This window comes from Amblyraja radiata, chromosome 22 (assembly GCF_010909765.2).
Source record: "Amblyraja radiata isolate CabotCenter1 chromosome 22, sAmbRad1.1.pri, whole genome shotgun sequence".
Taxonomy (NCBI): domain Eukaryota; kingdom Metazoa; phylum Chordata; class Chondrichthyes; order Rajiformes; family Rajidae; genus Amblyraja; species Amblyraja radiata.
Window position 1 is genome coordinate 39,598,747 of NC_045977.1, and position 22,014 is coordinate 39,620,760.

General features: G+C 40.5%; 1 protein-coding gene across 2 annotated transcripts in view; it reads right to left on the reverse strand.

Moving 5' to 3' along the window:
* sdk1 (sidekick cell adhesion molecule 1) overlaps positions 1 to 22,014 on the reverse strand; it is a 577,103-nt gene that overhangs the window by 113,793 nt on the left and 441,296 nt on the right. For both annotated transcript variants that reach the window (XM_033041133.1, XM_033041132.1), the window contains exons 16-20: positions 17,314 to 17,454; positions 13,947 to 14,128; positions 10,143 to 10,258; positions 8,800 to 8,995; positions 2,894 to 2,992 (exon numbers count right to left, since the gene is read on the reverse strand). In XM_033041133.1, coding sequence (XP_032897024.1) covers positions 2,894 to 2,992; positions 8,800 to 8,995; positions 10,143 to 10,258; positions 13,947 to 14,128; positions 17,314 to 17,454 — 734 coding nt within the window. The remainder of the gene's footprint in view (positions 1 to 2,893; positions 2,993 to 8,799; positions 8,996 to 10,142; positions 10,259 to 13,946; positions 14,129 to 17,313; positions 17,455 to 22,014) is intronic.

Sequence of the window (22,014 nt, forward strand, 5' to 3'; positions counted from 1 at the left end):
TACTGTCGTTGTGTCCTTGGGCAAGACACTTCACCCACCTTTGCCTGTGTGTGAATGTGTGTGAGTGATTGGTGGTGGTCGGAGGGGCCGTAGGCGCAGATTGGCAGCCACGCTTCCGTCAGTCTGCCCCAGAGCAGCTGTGGCTACAAAAGTAGCTTACCACCACCGAGTGTGACTGAGGAGTGAATGAATAATGCGATGTAAAGCGCCTTGAGTATTAGAAAGGCGCTATATAAATCCCATCCATCATTATTATTATTATAGCTTTAAGGTGAGAGGGGCAAATTTTAAAAGAGGGCAAGTTTTTTTTACAAAGGTAGTCAGTGCCTGGAACGCACTGCTGGGGCTAATGGTTGAGGCAGATACAATAGTGGCATTTAAGAGACTTTTGCATTAGTACATAGATATGCAGGGAATGGGGCAGGGATGTGGATTATGTGCAGGCAGGTAAGAGGTGTTCTTGGCATTATGTTTGGCACAGACATTGTGGGTCGAGGGGCAAGTTCTTGTGTTGTACTGTTCTATGCTCTAAAATATAAAGTTATAGTGAAATGCTGAAACGTAAAGAAAAAGCATGGTAAACTTACATTTTACATCAAATGAATGGGCCTGTGCTAATGCACCGGCTTGATGATGTGGGGCTGCCCTGGTGATTCTAGACGTGCAGAGAGAGATTGGAGGTGCTAATGTCTAACCTCCACAGCATCCCAGGCTTCAATGCACTGGTACGGAAATCATGAACCCGCTGAGTCGCACAAAGTTACCAGCTGGTTCTCTTTCAAACCGCTGGCAAGAGGTAAGTACAATTCAGGCCAGAACCAACAAAGATGAATGTGCAAGGAAAAAAAAAAAACATTACCAGTGCTATTTGTAGTGTGAAGATGCTGAAAGGTTTTCAAGCAGAAACCAATTTCTATGCTTATGCCTACTGACCTCTGCTGCACGCAGATCAAATCCCGCTGTTCATACATTCAGAGCCCTTTTCACCACAGTGGTTGTCCTGCCTGCTGTTGTTTATAAAGAATTATTTGAGGCAATCATTTCCCTGCTTCATAATGCTGAACTGGTTCCCATGTTTTATATATCACACTTACTAATAATTCTCATTCACATTAAAATAGTTCACCAATTTCTTTAGGTTTCAGTGTTAACACTTTATTAAATGATAAAGTGCTTTGTAATTGGATGATTAATTGCTAACTTATTGAGATTTTAGATCCTAAATTAGTATTTGCTTTTAGTTTCATGTTCATCAGTTGGGAAAGATGTTATGCCTTCTGGTTTTGCATACAAATGAGCAATGCTTGATCATTCTTGAAGCGATGGTAACAAACTGAATTTGACAAATTAATTTTCCTACCTTGTTTCCTTACAGTTGTAGTAATGAGTAGCCCATGGGCCGGAGGCAGTGAGTGGAAGAGAGAAGGGTTGGAAATTCATTTGAGAATGGGAAAAATGGCATTTGGGGAAAAGTAAACTGGTTGTCCAGTCGTCTTGTTGAGTCTCATTGTCTGTAACTCGTTTTTACTTAGCCTACAGCTAACAATGGCCTGTTTTCTTTATCATTGTTACTTTTTTGCATATCTTTCATTCATTTGTGCTATATATCTCTATATCGCCGTCTATTTCTCTCGTTTCCCTTTCCCCTGACTCGTCTGAAGAAGGGTCTCGACCTGAAAAGTCTCCTATTCTTTTTCTCCAGAGATGCTGTTTGACCCGCTGAGTTACTCCAGCTTTTTGTGTCTATCTTTGGATCATTGAAGGTTGGGTTGGGATATTGGGAAGAGCATTACTGACTCTCCAGTTGGAAAAGGATATCACAAGTGTCAGATTCCCCAGAGAGTGAAACTGCACATAGGTTTGGCTGTGATTACTTCAAGAATCAGGGGACTACACTCTTACAAATCTCTCAACAATGAGTAATACATTCAAACACACATTGATCAGGGCCCTAAACTTACACAATATTGATTCTTATCCCTTATTCTAGCGGAGAAATCAAAATTAAAGTTAACAAGCAAAACTTTTGATATATGTGCAATTTAGCAGGAGTGGGGGAGTGATAGTGGAACTTGGTAGATCTGTTTTCAGGAATGTATTAATCTTAAAGCATGGCGTATTGGTGTGAGAGCATTTACAGGGAGATGATGGAGAAAGTGTATTAGCAAATATTGAGGAGTAAGATGTCATGATTTGGAAACACATGAGAACATAGAACAGCACAGCAACAGGAACTTTGGTCTAATGTCTGTGCCAAACTTTCTGCATAGTTAAACCAATCTCCTCTGCCTGCACGTGATCCATATCCCTCCACTCACCACATTTCCATGTGCCTATCCAAAAGCCTTCTAAATGTCAGTTAGGAAGCAAAAAAGATCAGCATTGCAAAGGGAGCCCAGCAATGGCATAGATTGTGTTGTTATCTGGTAGGAGAAGCCATGTGATCCATTGTTGGAGGAAGTTTACAGAGAAGAATTTGAGTTAGTCCATAGCTTGTTGCCAGATGCCCAATTTTCTAAACTGGCAACCTAATTTTTATTCTGTAGGCAATTACATGATTTAAAAAATGTGCTCGGACACCTCAGATGCTTACTTATTCTATATTTAATAGCGCAGTGACTATTTAGAATTTTTAAATCAGATAATCTGATACGAGATAAACACTGCTTGTTTTGTAGACAAAAAGATCTCGGCATGCATGATTAATAAACATACGTGTCACGTGGGCGGAAACTGAAATAATGATGGTTAGTTTTTTTAGAAGTGTCAGTACATCCTTCTGCCAAGCACTGTCACAAAAATAGCACTGGATATAAATAAAAAATAAATTGCTTTGATTGACCTACACTTCTTTCCCTTTCAAGCAAAGGTGAAGTTGAACTTTTTTTTTTACCTGTGAGGATCCCATTTTTCTCCTGTGGTTCTTGCCAGCTGACTTTCAAAGAGGTATCAAGGATTTCAGTAAACCTCAAGTGCCCAACAGGTCCTGGCCCTGTGAAAATGTAAAATGTCAGTGAAAGACAGAGAAGCCTTGCTGCGTTGTGTAATGGATACATCTAAAGGAGCAATGGGTTATCACATATAGAGCACTGCAGAATATCAGATCATATAATCCACAAATTCAAGGGGTCATGCATTCTTTAGTCATGAGACAGTTTCAAATGAAAAATTTCGGTATCACTTACTCTGTTTGGACTTTTAATGTAACTAGTAAGTACTTCAGCACTGACCCTGGGATGACAACAAATTACTGGTGAAACCACAGCACGTGTGACACAATTGCATCAGCCAAGTGTTAGATTAAATCGCAGCACACTACATTGCCAAGTTTGGTCATGATATTTTTATATTTAATTAATATTTACATTGCTAAATCTCGATTGTGCAAGATCACGAGAGCCCAGTTCACTACAAACTGCATGTGCTAATGATGCTACTCACATAAAGCTTCCATTGTATATTAATCTTTTAAACTTTACTTTAAGAGCCAGCTTGATTTAAAGGTAAGCCAAATATTTCAATATGGGTGCTTGGCAAAAGTAATTTGTCGGGGATCTGACTGCAATTTTCAATTTACTTTTGCCTGTATATTTTCCTCACATGCAGAATAAATCTTTTTAAGCACATCCACTTTGACTGTCAGTTAAAGCACATAATATTTCAGAAGTAGCAGTCAGAGCCGATGGCAAACAGACTGAAATCTACAAACTAGACAAGAAAATAAAGCACATTATTAAACAAAAGTCAGAGAGATACATCACCTGGTGGAAAAAATTTCATTGAAAACTTCGGTGTTAGTGAAAATTATGATCATAATGACAGTGAAGGCAGGAATAAGATATACATGTCTCTACAGTGTATCCACTAAGTCAGTAAAAAAAAATGCCTGAAGTCATGTACTGGAAAAATGTAAAACACCAGACTGAAGGTGCAAAGGAAATTACCCGGAATGTGTGGATTTTCTCTTCAGAATTCAATTTAAAAAATAAAGAGGGTTAAATTTGATGCACAATTAACCTGCCTTATTTGAAATGATTGTCACCCAACAAATTCACATTGCCTGACGGTGATACAGGATGCTGGAATCTTCAGAGACATTTAGAAAATGTTGAAAATGTTCAATTGCTTAATTTAAGAGTTATTGATAAAAATTAAAATATAAATTAACTTCTCGGGCACAAATTAATTAAAATATTTATAATTAATGAAAATGAAGCAGTAAAAAATAATCAAATTGCACATAAAATTAGTATTTGGCATTAATCTGCAGGACAAGATGAGAAATGCATAAGTTGCCTGGGATCAGGCTATTCATGGAATGCCATTGTAATCGCAGAACAGTACAACATAGGAAAAGGCCATTCAGCCCACAATGTCCATGACAAACATGATACCAAGTTACACTCATTTTCTCTGCCTGTAACATGATTTATAACCTCCATCCACTGCATATACATGTGTATATCTAAAAACCTCTTAAATGCTAACATTATATCTAACTCCACCACCACCCCAGGAGCACTTTCCAGGCATCCATCATTCTCCATGTAGAAAATCTGCCCCACACATCTCCCTCGACCTTTGCCCCTCTCACCTTAAACCGATGCTCTCTCGTCCTTGACATTCCCACCCTCGGGAAATAGGTTCTGACTGTCTACCCTATCTATTCCCCTCATTGTGTGCAGGTACAAGCTGGGTTAAAGGGGGGGTGGAGGGTTGTCAAATGCTGGACTGCAAAGGCAGGGTTTGGGTTCTGTGTCAAGAATTTCTGCTTCTGTAAAGTTAGATATAACATGGGGTATTCTCGTCATGTTACAAATTGAAGACAGAGGGAATCAAACATAAATCCTATTCCCATAATTAATTCCACAGAGATGCTATATTTGTACGACATGAAAGAAAAGATCTGGTGGTGAAAAATAAATTGACGAAATTTACTTAACTCAGCTATCGCAGGTTGATTGAATGATAAAATTGAATGAAACCAAAATTAGAGTCAATGAGTTAAGCTCATTTCTGCAGAGAAGTATAAGGATACCACATCTGAGGCTCTTTGGGGCAACGGTGACACAGCTGGTAGAGCTGCCACCTCATATCTCCAGTGACTCAGGTTCACACCTGCCCTCTGCTGCTGCCTATGTTGAAGTTGCACGTTCTCTCTGTGCAAACAGGGGGTACCTTCATAGTCTGGTTCTGCAAACAAATGTCCATTGGCAGATTAATTGGGTATTGTAAATTGTCCATAGTTTGTAGATGACTGCTCGAATCTGGGGGAGTTGAGGAGAACATGGCTAGAAAAAAAATTACATTAACATATAATAGTGTGAATGAGTGCTTGATGGTTAGAGCAAACTTGAAGGTCCTGAGGCGCTATTTTTGTGCCTCCCTCACCGTTCAAGCCACACATGATATTTGTTTCATTTGCAAGATTTTGAATACTTTTGTGTACATGACAACAGTGGCTAAGTTTCCAAGCACTTTTGTTTGGCTCTGACATGTTCTTGGATTTCCTGAAGACGTGAAAGGTGTTATATAAATGCAAATTCCTTCTCAAGGCGATGCAGAAAGCGGCATGCCTGCATTCCCAATGAAGCTTCAGTATTTCCATGGTGTATGTAATGAGAAATCTCAAAATGTTGTTAAATTTGATAAAGTGTGACTGACAACAGCAGACAGTGTTTTGTGAAGTTTTGTCAATGTTTGTGCATAATTCCTGACGACAGGCTACAAATCCTGAGAAATCACTCCACTAATGATGCCGACGTGTTGTGTGGGATAGCTCGAGACCACAGATGGCTTGTGCTGATGAAGTTGATCAAATATTATCAATGATTTCTTTTTTCTGAGCTCAATCCATGACAACTCGTATATGAGCCCAGCAGGAGGAGAACACTACATTTCTTATTATTTTTCTTTAATGGAAATCAGATGGAACAAAGATTCCACCAGCAGAAAGAAAACATCCATGACAGAATTTTCAGCATCTAATATTTTCTGGAGAACGAAACTCTCCAGGGGTGCCTGCGGGAAGCGACACTGCTTTTGAAGGGGTACTTGAAGCACAGGCATTGTGTGTAGGTTCACTGCGTACACTCCAGGATTACAGGTGGAGACCGTGCCTTTGCATTCCCCACCCTGTGCACATCACTGGTGTGTTCCACTAATCTTGCCAATTACTCGTACACACACATTGACATGAATGAAGCTGTCCGTGTGGATGAGAAAGTGACAGTAACTCTGTGAACTGAAACACACAGTACCAGAGAGAAACTATCAAAGATAAAGATGTCAGCGGTTGTCTGGATGATGATTTCAAGAATCCTAGCTCAGCTAATGAGTTGCGGCTCCCTGCAAGGGAGAACTAATGAAGATAGCAGGAGTACTATCACTGATGGAGCTAGCCAAACCATGAAAAACACAGCCACCAGGCTGGGTCTGTGACATGAGAGATAAATGTATTGAATATTGGTACATCTGTCCACAGTAGCACTGGTAGCAGTGTCTACACCACAAACTTATTCAATAACCCATCTCTGTTAAGGACATCCTCCAACGTGATTCGTACTACTCCTATTGTGCTAAATGGACTAGGAGCTTTGTAGATACCTGCTTTTGAGGGCTGGAAGTTCAGGAGTGGGTATCATGAAACACTGTAGACCATTCACAGCAGCAACAATGTCTGCGTCACCATCAGTAACTTCATTGCCCAATATTTCCCTTCCTCTACCATTACAATCAAATCAAGATATCAAAGATAGACCTAAAATGCTGGATCAGCGGGTCAGGCAGCACGTCTGAATAAAAAGAATAGGTGACGTTGCGGTTCGGAGCCCTTCTTTAGACTGAAAGCTAGAGAAGACCACTTCTCTATAGATAAGGAGGACGTCTCTATCTCTCAGTCTGAAGAAGGATTCCGTCCTGAAGCTTTACTTATTCCTTTTCTCCAGAGATGCTGCTTGACCCACTAAGTTACTCCAGCATTTAGTGTCTATCTTCGGTATAAAACAGCATCTGCAGTTTCTACCTACGCAACCAAGATCAGCCTGGTTCAATAACATCCAAACCCCGTGACACAGCATTAGAAGCATTCTGAAGAGCAAATGTGTTATGTGTTAGACAGAGCGAAACCATTTCACAAACTAGCAGTCAAACCAAAAAAAATTTAAAAAATGCAAAGGCTGCAGTGAGGTAGACTGGAATATTGTGAATTCATCCTTTGTGTGTGAGAATGCCACATCCACTCTCCAGTCAGTTGTACACTCTACGGAATTTGTATTATCACCATTTCAGTTTAGTTTATGTCATGAGTACCGAGGTACAGTGAAAAGTTATTGTTGCATGCTATCCAGTCAGTGGACAATACATGATTACAATCAAGCCATTTACAGTGTATAGATACATAATAAGGGAATAATGTTTAGTGCAAGGTAAAGCCAGTAAAGTCGGAACAAGAATAGTCCAAGGGTCACCAATGAGGTGGATAACGCCTATGTATTCTATGTTTTCATTGAATCTAAGTCATAAACTCCTTGCCCAATAACACTGTAGCAGTATCTACAACAGCCTGACCGCAACGGTTGAAGAAGGGAACCAATCACTGCCTATTCCAGGAGAAATAGGGATGGGCAAGAAATGTTGCTCTTGTTAGCGACACTCAACATTTATAAATGAATTTAAAAATGTTCAGAAGCTGGTTATCAATAGAAGAGTTTGGAACATCTGCAGGACTATCTTCTCCGATTGCCTATAACCTCCTCCTTATGAAATAAATCATGAAGTGGGGATTCTGCTAGCAGTCGCATATTTTGCAACCTCCCTGCACATTTTGACAAATTCTGTAGACAAGAAAGATTCTTGAGGGATTCTACATGATGCTGGGAGCCAACGAATTGCAAACAAAAACAAGATAAAACACCAATCCAAACTACATTTATGACCCTATATAAAAGTACCAAGAAACATAGAACTTTGCTTTTATTATTCCTGCATCAGTGCTTTCCATTTGCTTTTCTATATTACCGTTGCATACCACAGTTTGCAGTTTAAGACCGATTATTTCATCTTGGTCTAAACTCATCATTTTCATGATCATACCTTGGTCGCATTAAGTGCATCATACACTCTGCTCATTTTCAGAAGACTTCAGAACAGACTAAATGGGCTATAAAATCAGCAAGCAATCTGTCAGCCTTAAACTCTACCATACAGAGCCATTAGGTTTATACTATCAACGTCTGGCTGAACACATAGATTAAAACTCATATTCATTTTAGAATGAGAAATATTTTCTTTAAATTTAGCCTGCCCTAACCAACTCGAGGATGTTTGCACAATACAATAACAACATGGCTGAACTAATCTGGGTTGAGATTGAATTTGCAGAAGCAAGGAGAAATAATGAATATAATATTCCTGGTTCCTTCTCAAGAAAAGAGAAAACAGTGGGCAGCACGGTGACGCAGCGGTAGAGTTGCTGCTTACAGCGCAAGTGACCCGGGTTCGATCTTGACTACAGGTGCTGTCCGTACAGAGTTTGTATGTTTTCTCTGTAACTGTGTAGGGTTTCCTCAGGTGCCTTGGTTTACTCCCACACTCCAAGGATGTACAGGTTTGTAGGTTAGTTAATTGGTTTTGGTAGCGATTGTAAATTGTCCTTTGTGTGTAGACTACACTATATCAATGTGCCCCTCTGTGGTTCAAACTGCTTCTGAGAGCTGAAAATCATTTTCAGGCATCACTGTAAATGTAACCACAGAGTATACGGACCACAGATCCAAACAACAGTTCTCAGATACTCACTATCTTCGTGGGTCTGAATCATCTTAGGTGGGCTCTTGGGACCATTTCCTGGTGTTGTAAAACACAGTACGGATGTGTAGTATTTTGTGAACTTCTTGAGCCCTGTAAGCAAGGCTTCATGTCGTGTTCCATGGAAATCAGGAGCGATTGTCATCGATTTTACGGTATTTGGTGGGTCCACAATCCAAGTAAGGAGCTGATGAGAGAAGAGTGAAAGAATTGTAATTGGGGAATCTTTGTAAACCTATACAAGTAAAACTAAATCCACAATTTCACAACAGGAATATTATTTAAATTTTATTGGCCATTTTTCTCTGTTTGTTCAGGATGTGGTACGTGATGAGAGGCTGTGAAGGCGGCGGTCGGTCTCCACTGTATATAACAGATATTCACTGTTAGGTGTTGTGGCTGCCATACCGCTGTTAGGTGTAACGACGGCCAGAATCTTTTTCCCAGGAAGGAAAAATTAAATACTATAGGATATAGCTTTAACAAAGCTTAAAGGAGGGACAAAGTTTAAAGGAGATGTGCAGGCCAAGCCCAGTCTTTCCTTTCATTCTTAGTTTATAGACACACTTTCCTACTGTGAAGGTATGGAGGGGCTGTGGCAGAGGGTCATTTGGAAATAACCTATAGCAACTCAAGCTGATTGACCCATTTTCTTTGACATACAATGTGGATATCAACTGTGTGGACCAGGGATCAAAGCTGTCCTAATGGACAGGTACATAGATAGGAAATGATTGTAGGGATATTGGCCAAATGCAGGTGAATGGACTTTGCCTAGTTGTTGCATCTTGGTTGGGCCAAAGGGCCCGTTGCCGTGCTGTATGACTCTATGATTTGCTTGTTTCAGTACTAAATATTTGACAACATATATACCCAAAGAAAGATTCCAATGGTACAATTTCATTTCTATGGCTCTATGGCTATATCAACCACTGAACAGTGAAAAGCTTGGATGTGGAGAAGATGTTTCCACTAGTGGTGGAGTCTCGGACCAGAGATCACAGCATCAGAATTAAAGGACGTTCCTTTAGGAAACAGATGCGGAGGAATTTCTTTAGTCAGAAGGTGGTGAATCTGTGGAATTCTTTGCCACAGAAGGTTGTGGATGCCAAGCCAATGGATATTTTTAAGGCAGGGATAAATAGATTCTTGATTAGTATGGGTGCCATTAGCAGGTTATGGGGAGAAGGCAGGAGAATGGGGTTAGGAGGGGGGGATAGATCAGCCATGATTGAATGGCGGAGTAGATTTGATGGGCCGAATGGCTTAATTCTGCTCCTATCACTTATGACCTTATGATTTTATGTTTAGTGTTTTGCTTTGTATTTCATTACCTTGTAGCCTTGGTTGATGCCGTTTATGAACTGCTGTGGAGGAGGATCCCACGTAAACCTCAATGCGGTAGAGTTCACAGCTTCCACCTCTACGTTCTGTGGCATCGCTGTTGGGACTACACACAGGCAGAACAGTCATAGTCTTTTATTTTCGCAAAGCAACTAAAATATACCAGATAACAATGAACAAGCTTTGCAGCCCTTTTCCTGAAATGAACCAGACACACCACAAACCTTTCCACCACCTTTGTAGCAATTAGCATTCTCTGCTCTGCAATGATCTGCGAGGAAACTACAATGAAATCTAATCATCTGAATTGCTGTACACTTGGAAGGGAATTAAGCCTCTGGACTTGACAGAGAATGGCACCACTCTTTGAACACACGGTGCATTATTAGGTGAAAACTCTTTCCTTACAAAATAACTTGATCACCCAATGTACGGTGAGAAACAGCACTGAAACTACGTGACCTGCAGCCTGAAACTATCGAGCACATACTCCAGCAAAGGTCTCTTGCCAAACACCAATTAAACTTTAAACTGAAGAAGTTTCTGTTTACTTTTGTACAGTACATTTTCTAGTTTTCACTGAGCTTAGCCCAGTCACAGGATAGGTACAAGATATTGAACAACATGTCTTCATTTGTTGAAGGAATGCCAATGAAGGCTAATGGATGTGATGCAAATCTATTCATCCTTCTGTTCTGGGGATGTCTCATTCAGAATTGCTCTCCAATCACCCTGTTTTATACAAATCAGTTTTATCATATAGCCATAGAGGTAGCTGGACACATGAGAAGAACATAGGTATGTAAATGTTGTCTTTAAATAATCAAATCCAATTCCACGTTAAAACTCTTCTGGCAGAGCGGCACTTGTTATTTGTACATTGCCCACATATACACAGGATGGAATTGGCCAAGTGATTTACAATCACTCTGCTTCGATGTATTGGCTTATATTCAGATGACACAATGGACTGACACAGAATGACGGTTTCATGACTTCAGCAAGGATACTGGGCACAGAGCAGCTTGATGCACTGCATTTGGCTTCTCTCCACTGGACAATGAATGTGCTGAATCTCTTCTCACTAAGTCCCAAGTCTGACATATAATGTATACTAAGTCGGAGTCAGTGGCACAATACCTGGTTCTGCCACAATGCATCTTACCTTACTTTCTCTGATAAAGGAGAATGAAGCAAGGAATGGAAAGCATAAGTGACCTTCTTTCTCAAACAGCGGATTGCAGTTTTTATAATCTGCTCTTTCTCTACAACTGTAACACCACAATGCTGTAATACTAGATTCTGCACACTGCTATTTTCCCTTTATACTACCTATGGCCTGTTTGTACACCTGTATAATATCATTTGACTGGATACCATGCGAACAAAGCTTTTCACTGTAATTTGGTACACATGACAATAATAAACCAATACAGTCTGCATATATTTTATTTCAATCTAGAATAAAACTTATTGGCCACAGTGAACGTGACAACTAATAGCATAGCAGTCATAAACCCTGCACTGAGATTGGAAATATGAAGGATCCAAATTATATATTTCAGTAAGGATATGCCTACTTAAATATAGAAATTGGACTTATAACACCTCATTGATTTCCAGGTAGCAAAATTGATCCTGTACAGCCTGACTAAATTTAGCAACAGCCAGTGAAATAATTTTTAAAAAAACACCCTGAAATTGGTTGATCATTCTCTTAACTAGTTCTTCTGGGAGTCCTGTTGCTGAACATGCATTCAGCTATGCGAGGTTAAAAATTGGAAATAGTTAGAGCTCCAATGAAGCAATGTTCTTATTACATCAAGGTTAGCCAGTAATTAACAGGCTGATCTGCATATTTGTGCTAAGCTTTTATACTTGTGTTAATGCCTTTATCAGTAATGGTGAACTGTACTACAAAGCCTACACTCAATTGAGTTATTTTTCGACAGCCGTGGAATGCTGTAAAACTAATTTCAAATGAGTACATGATAGTGTCATGACACAAGAGTTGTCAGATGTAAAATTCACATGAAAGAAATGGCTCAAGTAAGATTGAAAATATTAATGGTTTTCCACTGCTTTCATGGCAAACTGGATGAAAATAAAACTCTGGGGAAAAACAAACATTTCATTAGTGCTTGAAGCCGAGGGTGAGAGCAAGTGTGAATCTAAAGTTCCTCAGAGATTTCTTGTTTCTAATTATTGTTGTTTCAGTGCACAGATAAAATAATTTGTTGGCCTTAAAGCGGGCGCTTATCGATTTTGTTGTTGGCTTGGACACGTGTTCATTTTCATTTCAATAGTAAATTCTTGTAAATGACTACGCTTTGCCAATTGAAATGCAAATATAAATGAAACATGCCAACTGTGAGGGCAGATTTTTGGCTCTCCCACTGCCCCATTTCTGATCAGGAGTTGTGTGTTGCATCTGCTTGGGAGATTTCCTATTCTGGGCACTTGACCGGACCTAATACTGGCAGAGGAGAGGCATGTTCCTGCCCAATAGCCTCAGGGTTATCCAGTTGCTTCTGGAGAGCCGACGCAAGATTGTGCCAAGGCTGTGTAATTTGTGAATATTAAATACTTGTCTTCTCTGATTCTCATCAGTTTGCTGCTTATTTTTCTCAATGACAGCTAAAGCAGCATCAAAGGCCTTCATCCCCTTACCCTGACCTTCCCACCCAAACTTCCAGTGCCCCCATCTAGTACAATAGGCATCAAAACTGGCCAGATTGTGTTTTAGTTTCCCATACTACAGGTATCACAATTCAGTGTTGATAAAAAGTAAAACATTTTTTTTTAAACTGCCATATTTGAGATTTCACATTCCCATCGTTGATAAAAAGTAAAAAAGGTTTTAGTTGAGGAAAAGCTTTGTTATCTGGCTTTGTTCCTAACATTTCAGCATTTATAAACAGTGCTCACCGATGCAAAATTCCCTCAGCAATTAAGCCCTAAAAGGACAGATCATAGTAAACGTGACTTCAATGTCAGTTTTATTTAAGAAACTTTCCCCCATAATTAATCCCACGGTACTTCACCACTGATCAATATCTGAGCAGGGAACTTAATGGGTCGGGTCAAATTAAATACAGCTTCATTCCCGCAGCTCCAGATTCCTCAAACAGAATTGTGCAGGGGATCGGGTAGAGTCCTTTGTGGCTAAAGAGATCAGGGGGTATGGAGAAGTGGCCCTTGTGGCTACAGGGATCAGGGGGTATGGAGAGAAGGCAGGTACGGGATACTGAGTTGGATGATCAGCCATGATCATATTGAATGGCGGTGCAGGCTCGAAGGGCCGAATGGCCTACTCCTGCACCTATTTTCTATGTTTCTATGAGTCACAAGATGCTGGAACCTTGAGCAAAGACAAAGTGCTGGAGGAACTCAGCGGGTCAGCCAGGATCTTTGGAGGGAAATGGACGGAAAACTATTTGGATCAGAACCTTTCCAAATCTCAAAAGATAGGTCTTGGTCTCACAAACGTTGGAAATGTAAATACACTAGCTGTTGATGAGTTTTATCAGTCCTCAGATAATCCAGTCTGTGGCTGTAAGGGAACATTAAATATAAGATCGGACAGTGTGTGTCATTTATATTTCCACACTACTTGTGATGTGAAGGAAGTGTCTCGTTAAGGAAAACGTGCTTCTATTTGACACAGCAAGGAGTGACATTTATGTCAAAGATACCTGGGGGCTCATTTTGTTATTGCCTGCTGTTAAAATCACTGTGGCAGCCCTTGAGGGGAAGAAACCAAGAAGCTAATCTTTGAAGATTATTGTTCTCACCTCCCTGCAAGGTGTACTCTGTTACCGCCCTGCTGCGTACACCAAGACCAGCACTGTTGTATGCTGCAACTTGAATTTCATATTGGGTCCAAATGATGAGGTCTTTAATTAAGCAGTAAGTCACTTCAGGGTTTGTGATGTTGGTAAACTGGTATCCTCCTGGAAGACCCGCAAGTCGATATCTACAAAGAGGAAAAGACTGGCATCATGGCAACTGCAGAGGAATTGCATTCATTTCATATGTAAACAACTATGAACAATAATATCATAATATATAACAGATTTGTATGTTCTAAAGAAACATAAATTGTGGAAACAGGCAATATGAGGTGCAAATGTTTTCCTTGTTTTCTTATGCACACTTTTGGAAGAAACATTTTATCTCTTGCATGTAAGATAATGTTTTACAAAAATGAAGGTATTTTCTTTCTAGTTTGTAGAATCACGCAAAAAATATTAGCATATCACGATGCACTGGGATTGGATGTTGAAAACTGCTCATTGTCCAATGTCTGTGGCTCCTTTGTCTATATTGCTTTAATAATTAAAATAAACCATACAGTAAAAGGCAAATGTAGAGCTGCTCCTCGACCTACGATGGGGTCACGTTCCGATAAACCCATCGTAAATCAAAAATATCGCGTTGAAAACACATTTAATACAATGCGATCACGTGACGTGCGGCTCGCCTCCGTTGCCTTTAGAAATCTCTCAGTCATTCTGAAACATCCAAGATGTATAATTTTTTTACATATTTGCAGAAACAAAATAGAACTAAAAAATGACACATCCAAAATTAGATGGCTTATGAACAAACCACTTTCCCCAGCGTTTTGAGGACAAGTCAGGATTTTCTATGAAATCCGGGTGAAACTGGAAGATTTCACCGGCATTGCTACGTGTAATTGGCAGCTTTATTTGCTTCCAGAGTTTGTTTGTGGGCAGCCGATGATGCCCCGATGCCTGGCACCTTGTGGGGCTCTGTGTGGGGAAGGAAAGCTGTGATTTCCCCACCACCCAAGAAATCCACAAGAGGAGACGATACGAGGTTGGATATGGAGCAGGAACTGTTTCCATTCATTTCAATGAAGGAAAAAAAGCCACAAGGGATCAAGGTATTAATTAATTTGATATTTTTAAACTGCTGTGTATCTTTAAATGGATTTCTTATGGAGCCAACATACTGCCTTGGTACGGGGGGGGGGGGGTCCAAGTTAGGAGAGTGAAGACGATTGTGGTGATAAGCAGTAGGAGGAATAGATACCACTCTCTGCACCAAAGGTCACAGTTGCGACGTAGTATCTGTCTAGTGTCAGGGTTAATGACATCTCCTCAACCATGAAGAAGTTGTAGTGGGAGGGGACGGATCCAGTTGTTGTGGTCAATGCGAGGACAAAGGAGGACATTCAGGTGGAGGCAGGGTACAAATTAAAAAAAAAAAAAAAAAAAATTCTATTGGCATAAAATGTGAAAGCAGTGAACTTTTGCCATTGTACTGAGAGGAGCTACTCGATATGAATCATATGACTAATGTTTTGCTCAGCTTGAGCGCATTGTGGTTGCAGATGAAGTTATTAAAACATTGAAAGGATGATCATTCATTGAAACCCGTGGGAATTCATTTATTATCAATATTATAAAATAAAGGCTTTCACCCTATCTTGGCAGTGGCACTGTTTCCATTTCAGAGGGGTTGTGATGGCTACTCTTCCTCTTTGCAAGTTATTATGTACTCCAAAAGTCTTCCATCATAAAATAACTTTCAATGGTATCATAATTAAAATGATAGATGCATGTAAAAGGAGACTAATGATCATCGCTGTAGAAGCAAGCGGTGTTTGTTGTTAACCAATGCCATAACATTACTAAGAGATGATCCAAGCTTTGATGTCTTACATCCCATTCATTGGGCCCCTTTTACTGGAACAGACCATTGTAAAAATGCAAATATAAGAATCAATGGTCCATGAGTCATGTCAGTAGCTTCACTCCCAATGATGTTCCATCATTATGCCCCTTCCACTTTCAAAACGATCAGGTGCTCAGACATTAAAGTCAGCAGGAAATTCACACTAATGGATTCAAAGTGAAATCACCTGTGACGAACAGGAAGGAAATCCTCCCTTTAACTTGGGTAGCTTGGAACTCAACCATCTCTTCAGCCACTTCTCCAGTGCAAGGATTCAGATCCAAAAGTTGAAAAGGAAACCAAAAGCCAAGTTCATTTTGAAGATTTGGATAATGATTTAAAGTGAACCCATATAGATCTTGAGATCTGATAACTTTTGGGTAAAGAGATCATAATGTGGCTATTATGCCTCACCATGGCATTCAGTTTTGTAGATAATTGAGAGTGTCTTTAGGTAAATTTTTTATTGTTGCTATTTCACATTTGGAATCGACCATAGTATCAGATCTATTGAGATAGTTGACTTCAATGCTCTTTAGTATCTATTTGATCAGTAACTCAAAGGCAGATTAATGGAAAACATTACTTTTCATGAGTGGATTAACCCCGTCTCTGGATGCAACAGAAGCAACAGGTGAAAGGCAGCCAGAGGCAGACATTTCAAACTGGCATCACAGGGGATCTAGTATATGAGCTATCAGCATTATCCAAACCTGATTGCATTGGTTTATTGTGAATTAAATTCACGTTGCAATGTTGTAAAACCGCTTTGCAAAACTAATGATGCCCAGTCATTGGTGAATGCCGATCTGCACATCACAAGCAGAATCACACTGGGCACCGTCCTGTTTAACTTCCAGAATGACTAAACACACCTGGAATAATTCCAGAAGAGAGAGAAGGAAAAAAAAAAAATTGCTTTTCAATTACATGACATTGAAAAAAATTATTATGTGAGCAAACTTGGAGGCTGACATTTTCGTCCTGTCAGCCGAAGCGTGATTTAAACCCCTATCCCGGAGCTGCAAGAATACTGTGTTAATCTACAGTACCTACCGCCCTCTTGGAATTGTATTAACAATCAGGTTTTGGTAGAAAACCAATACAGCAATTTTAAAATAAAACCTATAGAAAGAACAGTAACAATATTAAATTGCAGTTTATAATGTTATTCTTAACAGACTGTGGAATTTTATTAAAACTTTAGTTTGCAAAAGAATTGTCAAAATATTTTTCGCCATCCACTATTTATGTTCAGGATTGTAGTAATACAAAGTAAATATTTAATGTTCTACAAAAAAAATGCACAAAGATATCAACTCATGAGATTTGTGAGATTTCTAATAATGTTCTAACTTTTTCTTTAAAATGCCTTGTGTGTAATTTTCTGATGTGAATTCCACTTAATTTATTTCAGGGTTTCTTGTACAAGAAGAGTTTATTAATATTTCACTGTACCTGAGAATGTAACCTTTGAGGACCCCATTGATTGCTTGCTCCGGAGGAGGTTGCCACTGCACCATTATGGATTGATTTGTTCGACCGCTAGCCATAATATTCTGCGGAGGGGCACTAGGCGCTTCTTCTGGTAACAGTAGCCTGTGACCAAGACATGACATGATAAATCAAACAGTAAGTACAAGAAGCAGTGTAGATACACTGTTCTATGAATGGGTATTAACTTACATATGTAAAGATCACACAAGGCGGAAAGGTAAAAACATTTCCTCAATATTTTTCACAAATAATGAACAAATAATGAAGATTTAAAAGAGATTAGGGGTGACGTGGTGGTGCAGAGGTAGAGTTGCTGCCTTACAGCGGCAGAGACCAGGGTCCAATCTTGACTATGGATGCTGTCTGTACAGAATTTGTGTGAGGGGCAATTTTGCCTTTCAGGATGCTTTTGGCCATTTTTTTTTCTCCAACAACTTCTTCAAACTTTCAGATTTGGTGTTGATAATTTCTATTTTATTTTCGTCATTATCTGCTTCTGCAAATTTAAAAAATCTATTTTCAACTGTACTCAGAAAATGATACGGTGAGCAAACACGGCCTTTATTTGCCTTGCATGCATGATTTGACCAAGAGAGGACTGGAAAAATGACCAAAATAATTTATTTCACATCAATAAAATTAACACTGCTGGTATTCGCAGTGCTGCATAATTCACAACATCATTCTTGGGAATGGGGCTTGCCTGTGCAGGACACAGGGAGTGCTGCTGCCGCACAGTTTTAATGTCCACCAGGGTGGTTCAGTTTTCACCTACTTTCCAGAGATGTGCCGGTTGGTAGATTTATTATCACTGGCCTAGGTGGATAGTGGAGAATCAGGGCATTGATGGGCATGAGTGAGAGAATGGGTTGTGGGAATGGGGTAATGTGATTAGGTTTTGGCTTATTACTGTCACGGGTACTGAGGTACATTGCTTTGTTTGCTTTCTCTCCAATCGAATCAGATAATACTACACATAAAATACAACCAAGTCAAACTCAAGTACTCTAGCTACAGTTGATGGGCTTGCTCTGTGAGCTGTCAGTCACGACTCTTTTAGAATCAGAAGCTTCCTACTTCAAAGGGAAATGTGAAAAAATATAACTTTTGTCTGCTAATTTGAAGAATCGTCATTACAGCTGTTCTTCTGATTTCCTCAGAGTTCACGATGGTGATTTCAAGGGATAGTGAGAATATTCACAATTAAAAACTGCAAAATGCAAAACGTGGATATCTTACAGCAACAGATAACTAAACAGGCCAACAAGTGGACAAAAGTGCATTTGTTTGGTCAGCACAAACAAGCTATATGCCATCTGGGGAAAAAAGGATTTTCTCTGTTGCTTAATTAAAATTCACCTATCATGAATACATGTTGCTCATTTTCTCTGTTACAAGTTGCTTGATGAATAGAAAAGGCTTACTCAATCCTGCATTCTCATCGATGACATTACCACATTCAGGATTCAATTAGCAGCTGAAGCAGAAAGAACATAATTTCCCCTCTGGGTCATGCTGGTGTTTGTGTGTCTTCTGAGTTTTCTCCAATCCTACTTGACCTAATTAAAACAGCAACTCTCCCTCTCCCTTCTCCATGATTATCATAACCAGACCAACCTTGATATTTACCTCAGTTATTCATAGTGATAGTAAGAAGTTTCTCCAGAATTGCTCAGAAGATTTATTACTGTCCTCTTTTTCTCACAAGTCACTGGCAATAGACAATAGGTGCAGGAGTGGAGTCAAGGGATATGGGGAGAAGGCAGGCACGGGTTATTGATAGGGGACGATCAGCCATGATCACAATGAATGGCGGTGCTGGCTAGAAGGACCGAATGGCCTCCTCCTGCACCTATTTTCTATGTTTCTATGAGTAGGCCTTTCGGCCCTTCGAGCCAGCACCGCCATTCATTGTGATCATGGCTGATCGTCCCCTATCAATAACCCGCTATTATTAAGAGCCCTCTCTCTTGAAAGCATCCAGAGAACCCGCCTCCACCGCCCTCTGAGGCAGAGAATTCCACAAGTCTCACCACTCTCTGTGAGAAAAAGTGTTTCCTCGTCTCCGTTCCAAATGGCTTACTCCTTATTCTTAAACTGTGGCCCCTGGTTCTGGACTCCCCCAACATCGGGAAAATGTTTCCTGCCTCTAGTGTGTCCAAACCCTTAACAATCTTATATGTTTCAATGAGATTCCCTCTCATCCTTCTAAACTCCAGAGTGTACAAGCCCAGCTGCTCCATTCTCTCAGCATATGACTCCCTCAATAGCAAGAATGTCCTTCCTCAAATTATGGGACCAAAACTGCACACAATACTCCAGATGTGGTCTCACTAGGGCTCTGTACAACTGCAGTAGGACCTCTTTGCTCCTATATTCGATTTCTCTTCGCTTTCTTCATGGCTTGCTGTACCTGCATGCTTACTTTCATAGACTGATGTACAAGGACCCCCAGATCCCGTTGTACTTCCCCTTTTCCCAACCTGACGCCATTTAGATAGTAATCTGCCTTCCTGTTTTTGCTACCAAAGTGGATAACCTCACATTTATCCGCATTAAACCTCATCTGGCATGCATCTGCCCAACCTGGGGCACTGGGGCCTATCTGGTTATTGTTCTCTTTTCAACAATGGAGCGATATGGAGTAATGAACTGATCACTTTAGACCGGCACAGTGGCACATCTGGTAGAGCTGCTACCACACAGCGCCAGAGACTAGGAGTTCTATCCTGCCTTCAGGAGCTGTCTGTGTGGAGTTTGCACATTCTCCCTGTGACCACATGGGGTTTCTCCGAGTGCTAAGGTTTCTTCCCTCATCCTAAAGATGGGGGGTTTGTAGGTTAATTGGCCTCTGTGAATTGCCCCTAGTGTGTAGGGAGTGGATGCAAAACTGCGATAACATAGAACTAGTGTGAACAGGTGATTGATGATCGACATGGACTCGGTGTGCTGACGGTCCTGTGTCTGTACTATGTCTCTAACTAAACTAAAACCAGTAAAACTTGTATGTGTTCCCCTGATTTTGGCATAACTAAGGTGCTTCAATCCTTAACATATTTTCTTTGCATGCAAGTTTTATTTCTCGAGAAGTGAACCCAAGTGCTCCGCTAGCCTTTTATTAGTTCCATGTTACCTGCATCAGCTGGAGTCATGGCTGCATTTAATCAGTTACTACTCAAGATGTACAGTCCTCTTATCTTACAAATTTTTATATTAAAATTCAGTCAACATTATCATTGTGATGTATTATGTCTGCAAAGATTTATCATTGTGAATTCTGTACGTTCACATTCAAGGTGTTTTCTCTGTCAGTAGCGTATAATTGGCCATAAAGGGCACTGAGGTGTATTGGGTGCATCAGTTCTCTGAAATACTTCCAATTTTTACTCAAGTCTCTTTCTTAACTTCAGTTCTAAAGACATACTGGCAGCTCCCAGCTAGGTACCATCTCTCCCATTATTCCTTTTTTTAAACCCCATTCTCTGCTTCTTTTTCATTGTACAAAAATAACCTTGGCTACTGTTACCACTGATGATATGTTATTGCTTTTCATTCAACTAGACCACCTCACATTGCTTCATGTCTCCTATTCACTAGTCCCACAGGGCTAACCTCCCATGGCTCGGTTTCTACCAAAGACACTTGTGCAGCATGTCGAGCTGCAGCCCCAGCTACCCGAGTCTAATTCTGATCTCCTGTGCCAGAGAGTTTTTCTCTCACCACAGCAGCTGCTTGCCTTGCCTAGTTTCCTCTGGGTACCGGGGTTTCCTCCTCCATTCCAAAAATCTGCAGATTAGCAGCTTAGGTGCCCACTGAATAGTTCCTCCAGTCGGCGGGTGTGTGGTAAAACACGAGGTGTGTGGGGGAGGAAGATAAGAAAGTGGAGAGAATAAAAATTGTGATCTGTTTGGTACAGAGCTCTAGGATCTTAACCAAGTTGAAAAGAAGAAATAACAATATATTTCCGACAGATAATGGTGTGCGATTTCTAGATGAACTTGCAGGTGGTGTTGTTTCAGTGCACTCGCTGCCCTGTTTTCTTTTGGTAGTTGCCGTGGGTGTAACATACAAAGTTGTAGAAGCTTTGGCAGGGTGCAACAGCACATTCAAAGCGTAGACACAGTGTGCTGAGATAACAGGATTAAACACTTAGGTTTATGGATGGGAGACTTGTAATGTGGATAACAATCAACTTCTTTAAGGGCCTGTCCCACTTAGGCGATTTTTTTCGGCGACTGTCACAGACGTAGCAGGTCGCCCCCTACGACAAGCTATGACATCCTACCACCTAGTCGACGTCAAGCTACGGCAAGCTACCGACAACCAGCGACCCATTAGGACGTCCACCTACGACCATACCTACGACAACCTACCACCCACACAGGCGGCAACTTACAAGTCAACCTACTTCCACTCGCGACAAGCTACAATAAGCAATGTCCCTGTCGGCGACAACTGAAGACAATTCGGTCGCCGGTTGACGGAGGTAGTCGCCAATGGAATTCACCGAAGTCAGCACCCGGTGACAACCAACGTCAGCTGGCGACAACCTGCGTCATCCTGGCGACAACCTACAACAACACCTATGACAGGAGAAGACAAGCTACGTCAAGCCCACAGTCGCCGAAAAGTGTTGAACGTTTCCAAATCCAGCGGCGACCA